Source organism: Dendrobates tinctorius, unplaced genomic scaffold, assembly GCF_039654945.1.
Source record: "Dendrobates tinctorius isolate UK_male_01 unplaced genomic scaffold, ASM3965494v1 ptg000011l, whole genome shotgun sequence".
In the NCBI taxonomy this organism is placed as follows: domain Eukaryota; kingdom Metazoa; phylum Chordata; class Amphibia; order Anura; family Dendrobatidae; genus Dendrobates; species Dendrobates tinctorius.
Genome location: NW_027361679.1, coordinates 37,458,446 through 37,471,702, shown reverse-complemented (window position 1 = coordinate 37,471,702; position 13,257 = coordinate 37,458,446). Strand labels below are relative to the sequence as shown.

Here is a 13,257-nt window from a genome sequence, read left to right as displayed (position 1 = left end):
TGTTATCGATGGCTTGGGATGGCCAGGACCTAATGTTGAGCAGTTGAATAAGAGAGACCACCAGTCAAAAATAAGCTTTTTATAGAATGATAACTGGGTGGGGCTTATGTACAACAGATAGCATGTACACAGCTTGAAGAATGTTTCTGTAAGGATTCGGGACTTTCCTTTGTGCCGGTTTGCCCTGATCCAAGAAGGAGTCTTTGTATCTCGCCAATGTCACACTGCAGTACTGCAGGTAGCTGCAAAGTAGTGCAAACTCCACTAGATGACAGCAGAGTGGAGAATGAACAGAAGTCCTGCACAGAGCAGAACTACAGAACTGCAGTGAGGCTACCACCAGGTGGCAGCAGAATAGTCAGCAAGTTGGGTCGATACCAGAGTGTAGCGAAGTACCAAGGGGAATGACAAACTCAGAGTTAGAGGGGCGCAAATAGGTCAGTGCCGGTCAGTAGAAGAGGTATCAGAAGTTAGACACAGAATCAGGTCAGAGCCAAAGCCGAGTCGAGTACCGGAGAATTCAAACACACAGAGACACACAGAGACTGGACGAGCAGGGAGCGGAGTACACAGACACAAGCAAAGTCTGCTAAACACAGCAGGACTAACCAGGGGTTCTCTAGAGCCAACTACACAAGCTGAAGGCAGGAAATATAACTGACACTGCCTGCAGGATGCATAGCAGAGAAATAGCAGACCTGACACCAGAATGAGGCAGAAAAGTTAACCCTTGACATGACCAGACCGGGAAAAGGAGAAACAGGAAAAACTCGGTCTGGAGCATGACAGTCCTGTCATGCAACTTCCTGTCTGTCCTGATTATTTAAGTCCAGGTCATGTGCTCCTCTGTGCCTGAGTATTTTGTTGCTGTTGGCTACAGAGCTCCTGCCTGTCTGCTGGTGGACTTCCTGATGCTGCTGCCACTCTGTGCTCTGCCTTTCCACATTCTGCCGCCTACAGTCCTCTGTGCGTCTCCCTGAAGCTGTCTGTGCTTAACTACGGTCTGAACTACTAGTGTGGAGCTATTCGCCCCTGGAACTGCTGTGGCCTGTAAGGAATCCTGACATCTCCATTTCCTCTAGGCCTGTGTTTGCTTGGGCTGCATTGCTGGACTTGTGTGGGACTTTCAGACCTAAAGGTACATACAGTGACCTTCTCCTGTTTATGCCGCTCCTGTATCATGCTGGACTTCTACGTTTAAGTGCTGTGTGCATTTCCACCCTTATGATTGCTGGACTTCTACACGTGTTGTGTGCTCATTCATAACATTGCAGTACTGCCTCATTAAATGCGGTGTGCTTACTTTCATACTTACTGCTGGACTCCTACGTTTAGTGCCTTGTGCAAACCTGTGTCATAGTACTGTTGGACTGGTTCATATTAGCGGTCGCGCCCGCTCTTCAGTTATTCTGCATCATTCTATATTGTGCTGTGTTTTCGTTACTATTGCAGGAAGTGCTCTGCTAGTTTTACTTTACACCCATCATTCTATATTGTGCTATGTTTTCGTTACCATTGCAGGAAGAACTCTGTTAGTTGTGTTATCCTTCGTAAATACACTTATTTGCATCAACTTTGGTCTCAGTCTCGCATTATCCCACGCAATTAAATTCCGTAGTACCATTATAGTTGTTACAGTTTCCATCACAATATGGAGCATTTTTACACACAGTCAAAATTTCTTTTTCTAATAACCCCTTAATGACCGCCGATACGCCTTTTAACGGCGGTAATTAAGGGTACTAAAACCACAGCGAGCGCCGTTAATTCACGGCGCTGTGGAGAAAGTACATAGCGCCCCCCAGTGTCAGATTTTCTCCGGGGTCTCGGCTGCCAGGGGTAGCCGAGACCCCAGAGAACATGAATCGGTTGGTTTTTACCGACCCAGCTTTTGCGATCGCCGTTATTAACCCTATAACGGCGACCGCAAAAAACCCCCGCGATTATGCATTAAATTTCTCTTTCCTCTGATGTGATCGCACATCAGAGGAGAGAGAAATAGGGTCCCCGATTCCCCCCGGTACCTCTCCGTGGTCCTCCGTCCCCTCACGGTGGTCCCGTTTCCCGCCGGCATCCTCCGATGGGCGCCGCCATCTTGAAAATGCGCCCGCCGGGAATCTGCCGGGTCCGACTGGCAGATTCCATTCATTATTTTGATCATTATGATAAACGATCATAGTGATCAAAATAAAAAAAATAGTACATAACCCCCCCGTTTATCACCCCCTTATATAGGTAAATATAATGAAATAAAGAAAATATTTTTTTCTCAGTTTTCCATTAGGGTTAGGGCTAGGGCTAGGGTTAGGGTTGGGCTATGGTTAGGATTTGGCTAGGGTTAGGGCTAGGGTTAGGGTTGGGCTAGGGTTAGGGTTGGGCTAGGGTTAGGGTTAGGGCTCGGGTTAGGGTTAGGGTTAGGGCTAGGGTTAGGGATAGGGCTCGGGTTAGGGCTAGGGTTAGAATTAGGGCGAACTAAGATTAGGGTTAGAATTAGGATTAGGGATTAGGGTTGGGATTAGGTTTAGGGTTGGGATTAGGGTTAGGGGTGTGTTGGGGTTAGGGTTGGAGCAAGAATTGAGGGGTTTCCACTATTTACCAACTTTGGGGGTCTAAAAATTGGGGTCTAAAAAAAAAAATCACTTTTGTGGAAATAAAAAAGACTTTTTATTTTCACGGCTCTGCGTTTATAAACTTCTGTGAAGCGCTTGGGGGTTCAAAGTGCTCACCACACATCTAGATAAGTTCCTTAGGGGGTCTAATTTCCAAAATGGGGTCACTTGTGGGGGGTTTCCACTATTTAGGCCCATCAGGGGCTCTGCAAACGCAACATGATGCTCGCACACCATTCCATCAAAGTCTGCATTCCAAAATGGCACTCCTTCCCTTCCGAGCTCTCCCATGCGCCCAAACAGTGGTTCCCCCCACATATGGGGTATCGGCGTACTCAGGACAAATGACACAACAACTGTGGGTGTACGGTTTCTCCTGTTACCCTTGTAAAAATAAAAATTTTGGGGCGAAAAGATCATTTTTGTGGAAAAAAAATGGATTTTTTATTTTCACGGCTCTACGTTATAAACTTCTGTGAAGCACTTGAAGATTCAAGGTGCTCACCACACATCTAGATAAGTTCCTTAATGGGTCTAGTTTCCAAAATGGGGTCACTTGTTGGAGTTTTCCACTGTTTAGGCACATTAAGGGCTCTCCGAATGCAACATGGCATCCGATCTCAATTCCAGCCAATTCTGCTTTGAAAAAGTCAAACGGCGCTCCATACCTTTCGAGCTCTGTCGTGTGCTGAAAAAGTGGTTTACCCCCACATATGGGGTATCGGCGTATTCAGGAGAAATTGTCCATCAAATCTTGTGGTTGATTTTCTCTTTTAACACTTGTGAAAATAAAAAAAATTGGTTCTGAAGTAAATTTTTTGCAAAAAAAGTTAAATGTTAATTTTTTCCTTCCACATTGCTTTAGTTCCTGTGACGCACTTAAAGGGTTAATAAACTTCTTGAATGTGGTCTTGAGCACCTTGAGGGGTCTAGTTTATACAATGGTGCCACTTTTGGGTATTTTCTGTCATGTACACCCCTCAAAATGACTTCAAATATGATGTGGTCCCTAAAAAAAATGGTTTTGTAAATTTTGTTGTAAAAATGAGAAATCGCTGGTCAACTTTTAACCATTATAACTTCCTAACAAAAAAAAATTTTTCTTCCAAAATTGTGCTGATGTAAAGTAGACATGTGGGAAATGTTATTTATTAAGAAATTAATGTGACACATCTCTCTGATTTAAGGGCATAAAAATTTAAAGTTTTAAAATTGTAAAATTTTCAAAATTTTCGCCATATTTCTGTTTTTTTCATAAATAAACACAAGACTTATCGAAGAAATTTTACCACGAACATGAAGTACAATATGTCACGAAAAAACAGTCTCAGAATCAGCGGGATCCATTAAAGCGTTCCAGAGTTATAACCTCATAAAGGGACAGTGGTCAGAATTGTAAAAATTGGCCTGGTCATTAAGCTGCAAACTGGCTCTGTCGCTAAGGGGTTAATTCACTAGGTCTCTGTCTCCACTGTTTCACATTCCTTCACCACAACACAGCTCAGTACAACAGTCCAGTTAGTGAGCGTTCTATTCTCATCCTGCGGATCTGCATCTTCTTTCCTCCCGCTACTAATGTACCTATACCCGACATTGCTATTTCTGTGTGTGGTTCCACTATTACTCCCCAGCAACTTGCCCGCTGTCTTGGGGTCATACTTGATTCCGAGCTTTCCTTTGCCCCCCACATTCGATCACTGGCTCGCTCTTGTCATCTGCACCTCAAAAACATTTCTAGAATTCGACCTTTTCTTACTTTTGACTCTGCAAAAACTCTTACTGTTTCTCTTATTCATTCTCGTCTCGACTATTGTAACTCTCTTCTAATCGGTCTCCCTCTTACCAAACTCTCCCCTCTCCAATCTGTCTTGAATGCTGCAGCCAGGATCATATTCCTCACCAATCGTTACACCGATGCCTCTACCTTGTGCCAGTCATTACACTGGCTACCCATCCACTCCAGAATTCAGTATAAACTTATTACCCTCACCCACAAAGCCCTCCATGGCTCAGCACCACCCTACATCTCCTCCCTTGTTTCAGTATACCACCCTACCCGCGCCCTCCGTTCTGCTGATGACCTGAGGTTAGTATCCTCAATAGTCAGAACCTCCCACTCCCGTCTCCAAGACTTTACACGTGCCGCGCCAATTCTTTGGAATGCACTTCCCAGGTCAATACGATTAGTCCCCAATCCCCACAATTTTAAGCGTGTCCTGAAAACGCATTTATTCAGACTGGCCTATCGCCTCAACACATTAACCTAACCTATCCCTGTGTGGCAGAGCCAAAAGTTTTACCATAACCAGGTTCCCAGCATCATGTTCCCACATGCTTTATGCATCCATTAGCCCTCTGTGCCTGTACTGTTACACACTTAACATTATGGCTGGTCCATACAATCAGAGCAACTGTTACCACCCACCTTTCGTGTCTCCCTCTTTCCTCATAGACTGTAAGCTTGCGAGCAGGGCCCTCACTCCTCTTGTTATTTGTTATAATCTACTGTATGTGATTATTGTTATGCTGTAATGTCTATTGTCTGTACAAATCCCCTCTGAAATGTAAAGTGCTGCGGAATATGTCGGCGCTATAAAAATAAAATTTATTATTATTATTATTATTATTATTTCCCCCTCAAGGAAATTAGTTTGCCAATATGGACTGTACTTAGCGTCTCTGCTACTGATGCCTTCGATCTCCCGCCCGGGGCACTCTCTTCATTTCATGTTCACTGTTCCATCCTGGGCCCTTTACCGCTCTGAGTTATAAACTGACCGCCGTACTACTAAGCGTCCTGTCCCAGAACCCATCTCTGGCGCACCACTCTGTCCTTCTGTCACTTTTGTTTTCTCTACTCCAGATCTTACTATCCACTTTCTCAGTCTCCACTCACATCAGGGGTACCCACGTCACCTGGCTCTGCTGAATAATCAGACCTTAGGTCTGCTTTGGTTGCACACTGGACCCTATCTAACTTCCTGACAGGAAACTGTCTCTGCCCCTTTATCTTAGGATTCCCACTCTGGGCTAGTTCCAAACATTACCCCTACTGTCGAGCAGAATACAACACTATAACTATAGCGCATGTCACTATACACATTACACATCAAAATACTTTTACAACAATACATGTGTCTTCAAGGGGGATCGTGGGCAGTACGTCTATCTCCTTACAAACACACTGAATGTATTGAAAAAAACAAAACAAAGCCTATTAAGTGGTATATTGCTGTTATTACGCACTTGCTCGGCTTCAGCACCTTCCCCTGTGGCTACTGCTTTCGGCTTGTTACTTTTAGTTATATGTTAGTTTGTTTAATGTGCTCTTCCTACTGTTACTACCCTGCATACCATCTGCCTTGCTGACTAACCTGCAATACTCCTCATGGATTTACCTCTCTGTAGCAGTAAGAAAACTTCACCAAAACAATTGTAATTTGTAGCAATTAAAATACAAACTTTTATTATTTACTTATTAAACTATATTATGTGAGACTAACAACATTAATAATAATAAAAAAGTGGGGAAAGTGCCTTACCCTATAACAACACTATCTGATCCTACTTGGCACCCTAAACCCTTGCAAATGGTGCCCCCGCTCACTGCTGACTTGCCCTTCTTAATGCCCCGTTACATTTAGCGATGCACCAGCGATCCCGACCACGATATGACCCGGTCAGGAAAGCTGTTGAATCGCTAAATGGTCGCTAGTGAGCTGCCAAACAGGCAGATCTCACTAGCGACACAGCGATGCTCGGTGGTCGTTACTTACCTGTCAGACGCGGCGATGATAACCATCTTCCACCCGTGTCCATGGCTCGCTCGTCGGCGCCAGCAGTAAGCCGACGATGAGAAATAGACCAAGCCGTTGTCGCGCGATCAGCGATATCCAGCCGGGAGCCGGGTCGGAGGTGAGTGTCACATGTAGCGATATCGCTATATGTAAAGCCCCCTTTACCCTGTAGCACCCTTTGTTGGCAAAGCACTGAGAGTTAGGGCTCAGAACTAACTTGTTAGTTTGGTTACGTAGTATTGTCAAAAGATATCATTAAAAGTGCCAAGTGCAAAATATATAGTGAGGTAGAAGATAGCAGCAGCAAATATCACTTGATATGGACAGGACAACATACGGTACATATCTATGGTCCTTTTTTAATTGTCAATGTTAAACTATTATTTTCTGTACATAACATAAACAATAGTTTTTGACATGGAAATTGCCATATGCAGCCCTTTTAACAACTAAACTGTTGGTAATCTCTTATAGCCAGACAAAACAATTGTTTTTTAACAGAAAAATAACCATAATTAACCCAGTTATCAACTCAAAGCATTTCTCCTTATCCAAGGTTCATCAGGACTAGTAAATTAGGCAATTTTACAAGAGGTCTGCATCAGTACACTGAGTCTGGGGGAACCAGCCTTGTGTGACCACAGATGCCTTTTCACAGAGGTCTCAAACACGCGGCCCGCGGGCTGCATGCGGCCCCTGAGGCAGGCATCTGCGGCCCGCGGTGCACCACATGTCTCATGCTCAGGGCCGTATTTTTTTTTTTTTAAATAAGTCTCCTCCTCCAGCGGTGCCTGCAGCTCCGATGGTCTCCGGCGCAAGTATTTTCTTCCTGTGTGAGCGGTCACGTGGTACAGCTCATTACAGTAATGAATATGGATGCCACTCCACTCCCCTCCCATAGGCGTGGCATCCATATTCAAGACCTTAATGAGCGGTACCACGTGACCGCTCACATAGGAAGAATATACCGGCACCTGGAGCAGTAAACAACATGCCGGAACCGGTCGAGGACTCAGGTGAGCCACTGCCCAGCCATGCATACAAGGGGGAGGATGAGAATGAGCCCGGGAGAGGATGAGAATGAGCCCAGTCGGAGGGAGAGGAGGATGACAACGAGCGCAGCGGGTGGGAGGATGAGAATGAGCCTGGGGGGGCGAGGGGAGGGTGAGAATGAGCCCGGGGAAGGGGAAGATGAGAATGAGCCCAGCGGGGGAGGGAAGAGAATGAGCCCAGCCATGCATACAAGGGGGGAGGATGAGAATGAGCCCAGTGGGGGAGGAGGAGGATGAAAATGAGCCCAGCCATGCCTACAAGGGGGGGATGAGCCCAGCCATGCATACAAGGGGGAAGAGCCCAGCCATGCATACAATAATAATTTTGTACTGTATTAAGTTTGAAAGGAATGCGGCCCGCTAGCTTAAATTTTTTTTTATCTGCGGCCCATTTACTCTGCCAAGTTTGAGACCCCTGCCTTATCATGTGGCCCGGTCCAAACAAGGCCTTTCTGGCATGATGACTACCAGAGCCAGATAAGTAGCCTATTTGCAAAATTGCCTAATTTACTGTCTGCTATCCCAAGCCCACCCTTAGTCTCTATACAGTGTACTGAACATAAAATATGTTCCTTTGGCCATGTGGCAAAATATCAGTAGGTGAAACAGCTGCATGAAGTAAGCACTATTTATCATGCAATGCACAACATCTGATAAAGTGCAGAGAGTAAAGGATGGAGGCCTTGTGCAGACCTGTCCCAGTGATGACTATATGACATCATATGCAGGATATAGTTCTTTAAATAAATAAAAAAACAAGTATTTTTAAAGCCCAGCCCTTATATTCTTCAGTAATAAGAGGATTCAATGAATAACATACAGCCCAGAGTCCCCTTTTTAAAAGTTATCATATAGAGATTTTACCTTCCCATTCCTAATAAAGTCCACATCTATTGTAATTTTTTTAAACAAGTCTGAATAGAATAAGTCCATGTTTCTCCCATGGTAAATATTTCCTTTTGGATCTTCAGCTATAATACTCGTGCATGCCCTAAAAAAAGTACAAATATTTGTTACTACCAACAATTAAAGTGTATGTTCCAATATTATAGTTGATATCAGTATGGCATCCTTGATTATATTTGTTGCTGTAATACAATATTACAAATATTGTCAATGTCATAGTGAAATTGGGTTTATGCTTAGAGCCCCATCCCAACAATCTTTGGGTTGCAGTTTTAGGCCTCACTGACAAGCTAGTCTTCTTTCTAATATTTTATAAAATTGACTGAAAATATCAGTAGTATTCCGGATCTAGTCATCATCTGTATTTTAAACAAAACCAAAAAGGTACTGCGAAAAGGAACAATAACACAAATATGTACAACTATAGTGTCAAAACTTTATTTACAAGAAAATGATATAAATAATATACAAAAGAATAAAAAAACACAAGACAAGGACATAATAAAAATATTCATACAAAATCTTTTTGTACTAGCTTATATGAGAAATCATTTGTGTAATAAAATCTGAACAGTTAATTCAAAACAATAAAATTATATAGTCATATTATATATATTAAACTAATACTACTATAGCTATTGTACACATGATTACTCTGTGGTGAATTATTAGAGAACTCGTGTGATTGATTAGTATGTGATTGTTTATATTATGTTATCTTTTTGAGGACATACCCTTTCCCCTCCCCTTTTGGAGTTTTTTGTTTTAATATTTTTAATGTGTCCTTGTCTTGTGTTTTTTAATCTTTTGCACATTATTTATGTGATTTTTTTGTTAATAAAGTATTGACACTATAATTGTACATATTTGTGTTATTGTCCCTTTTTGCAATACTTTTTTTGGTTTTCTATGCGATTTTTTGGTATTCAGGGCTGTTGCCAACCTATTTCTGGTACTTCTTTTTGTAGGACTTATTCTATTTACAGTCTATATTTAGTCCATGGTCCAGATTAATCTTTTTTTCCTTGATGAGAGGACATGTATGAATCAGAAGTTCGCCTCCTCATGAATCAGTCTCTGATTGAAATAAGAGTTCTTGAGTAAAGAGCATGACACCATGTCATGAATTGGATGAGCTGTGGCGCCATGCCCTGCCCTGCCCTCACTGTGCCTCTGTCCTTCCCAAGCTCAGCAAGTTGAAAATGAAATGATCTCTAAAAGGGCTAAAAGTTAAAGATGACACATTTTCTTTGTATTTTAAGCAAAAAAATATATATTTTGTTTATCCACAAGACTTGTTTCCAAAATGCATCAGGCTTATTTACATGTTCTTTTGCATACTTCTGGTGCTAAATTTTATGGTGAGGACGCAGAAGAGGTTTTCTTTTGATGACTCTTCCATGAAGGCCATATTTGTGCATGTGTCTCTGAACAGTAGAACAATGTATCACAATTCCAGAGTCTACTAAATCTTTCTGAAGGTTTTTTGCAATCAAGCGGAGGTTCTGATTTGCTTCTCTAGCAATCGTACTAGAATTCACTGAATCACTTTCATCCTGTACTTCAGAAATGCAACAGTGGCCTTAGATGTGTGTTTTGGATTATTGTCATGTTGGAAAAATGCACCTCTACTATGGGCTCAGAGTGATGATAGTATTTTCTCTTTCAATATGGAGCAGTACAGCTGTGAATTCATGACATATCATTGAAATGTATCTCCCACACATGAGCAGCATTCATGTAGCCCCACATAAGGACATTGCCACCAACATGTTTCACTTTAGGTACCATGCATTTCCTTGTACACGTCACCTTTGTGACATCATACAGTAGTCTTCATATTTTTTCAGCATGGGCCTTGGACAATAATAGGTGGATGTTTTTGTGCATCGGCTTTATGAATGGCTTCTTTCATGGATGACTCCCTTGCACATCGTTGGACTGGCCCTCGGTGGGACCCCATGCTGGATATAGTGTTGGCTTTTCAGTAACAGCAGGCGGCGCATGCAGCCAAGGTCAAGATGACTGATTGGAACGTTACTGCTATGCACTGCGTCCTGATGTCATAATGCGGCGCATAGAACTGACGTTTAAAGGCCACCAGCCAATCAAAGGCCACTCAAGTCACTGTCATTGAACGTCACTGCTATGCACCAGGTGCTGACATCAGTATGCGATGCATAGCAGCGATGCTAAATGGATGGCAGCCTTTAAATATCACTGTTATACGCCGCACAATGACCTCAGCGCATGAAGCCACAAGAGGATGTTGGGGGAGAGCAGGAAGGTGAGAAGAACTTTTTTCCTCTATGAATGGGCAAGGTAGTGGCCATAGGCACTTGGGATAGGGTAGCAAAGAGGTCCAGGATAGGAAGGATACATAGGGGCCCAGGATGGGGGGGATACATAGAGGCCAAGGACAAGGGGGATACATAGTGGCTTAGGACAGGGGGATACATAGGGGCCTAGGATGGGAGATATTATTAAATAAAGGGGGCCAGGATGAGTGACAATTACTGTATGGGTGCCACAATGAGGAATAAACATTAATAGCTTATGGTGGCAAGTGGGGAAATAATTATTATAGGGGCCTATTAGGGGACATTACTGCTGTAATATAATTTACTTTTGATGATACTGTCTTCCGTTGCAGAACAAAAGGGAGTTTCTGTTACTGTGGAGGAAGGCACTTTGTCGCTTTTTTTCTTCATCTTATGTAGTGTAGAAATTGAGGGAAAAGTGGGGAATGTGCTTTGATAGCGATCAGCTAAAGATAACTGTGTGTTATTTTCTGCAGAGATGTGTCCTGGCTGGAACAAGTGATAGTGGTCTACACCGGATGAAGAAGAAAAGAGAAGATGAAGGACTTCAACTAGAGATGTCACTGGTGAGTCATTGTATTACATATACACATACACATTATACTATATACAGGGTTCCTGTGTATAGTATATATTGTATCACTATGATCACTGAATTACCTGTACACTATACCCAATATACAGAGCTCCTGTGTATAATGTAACCGGTGATCCCTATATTAGATACACTATATACAGAGCTATAGTGTATAATATCAATAATGATCCCTGTGTTACCTGTGCACTATATACTATATACAGAGCTCCTGTGTATAATCTCACCAGTGAGTCAGTTTTACCTGTACACTGACATTATATACAGTGCTCCTGTGTATGTCACTGGTGATCCTTGTATTACCTGTACACTTTTCACTGTATACAGAGCTCCTGTGTATAATAGTATAATATCACTGGTGAGTCACTGTATTACCTGTACATTGACACTATATACAGAGCTCCTGTGTATAACATCTCTGGAGATCACTGTATTAGCTGTACAATTACACTAAATACAGAGATCCTGTGTATAATGTCACCATTGATCCCTGTATTACCTGAATACTATATACAGAGCTCCTGCTTATGTCACTGGTGATCACTGTATTGCCTTTACGCTGACACTATATGCAGAGCTCCTGTGTATGCCAACAGTGATCCCTGTATTATCTGTGCATTGACACTATATACTGTACAGTGCTCCTGTGTATAATGTCTCTAGTGATCCCTGTATTACATATACACATACACTATATACAGAACTGTAGTGTATAATACCACTAGTGATCCCTGTATTACCTGTGCACTATACACTACATACAGAGGTCCTGTGTATAATCTCACTGGTGAGTCACTGTTTTACCTGTACACTGACACTATATACTGAGCTCCTGTGTATAATATCAGTGGTGATCACTGTATTGCCTGTACACTGACACTATATACAGAGCTCCTGAATATAATGTCATTGGTAGAGTTGAGCGATACCGTCTGATACTTCAAAGTATCGGATCGGAATGGATCGGCCGATCTTAAAAAAAAGTATCGGTATCGCCGATTCCGATACCGGAAGTCCCATTCAAGTCTATGGGACTTCCGGTATCGGAATAAGAAAAACCCTGTTTTTGCCTTGTACAGCCTCTCTGGGGTCTGTACGGGCCTTTCGGGGGGCTGTGCCGGCCTGCCAGGGGGTCTGTGCAGGCTCCGGTGGTCTGTGCCGGCCTGCCGGGGGGCTGTGCCGGCCTGCCGGTGGTCTGTGCAGGCTCCGGTGGGCTGTGCCGGCCTGCCGGTGGTCTGTGCAGGCTTCGGGGGTCTGTGCAGGCATCGTCCGATGGGACTACAAGTCCCATCGGGCGATGCCTGCTACCATGACAGTGATTGACACATTAGCCAATGATGGGACAGTAGTAGTCCCATCATCCGGCTAATGTGTTGAATGTAAAAAAAAAAAATAAAAAAAAAAAATTACATGCTACATACATGCTACATACATACAACATGCATACTACATGTAACATACATACTACATATATACTACATGCAACATGCATACTACATACATGCTACATTCATACTACATACTACATACATGCTACATTCATACTACATATATACTACATGCTACATACATACTACATATATACTACATGCATGCTACATACATACTACATATATACTACATGCATGCTACATACATACTGCATGCTACATACATACTACATGCTACATACATACCACATATATACTACATACATACTACATGCATGCTACATGCTACATACATACCACATACATACTACATACATACTACATGCATGCTACATGCATGCTACATACATAACACATATATACTACATGCATGCTACATGCATGCTACATGCTACATACATACCACATACATACTACATACATACTACATACATACTACATGCTACATACATACTACATATATACTACATGCATGCTACATACATACTACATGCTACATACATACCACATACATACTACATACATACTACATACATACCACATACAT

General features: G+C 42.6%; 1 protein-coding gene across 3 annotated transcripts in view; it reads right to left on the bottom strand.

Moving 5' to 3' along the window:
- LOC141046614 (N-acylethanolamine-hydrolyzing acid amidase-like) overlaps positions 1–13,257 on the bottom strand; it is a 122,485-nt gene that overhangs the window by 92,082 nt on the left and 17,146 nt on the right. For all 3 annotated transcript variants that reach the window (XM_073541130.1, XM_073541138.1, XM_073541148.1), the window contains exon 3: positions 8,323–8,449. In XM_073541130.1, the coding sequence (XP_073397231.1) occupies positions 8,323–8,449 (127 nt within the window). The remainder of the gene's footprint in view (positions 1–8,322; positions 8,450–13,257) is intronic.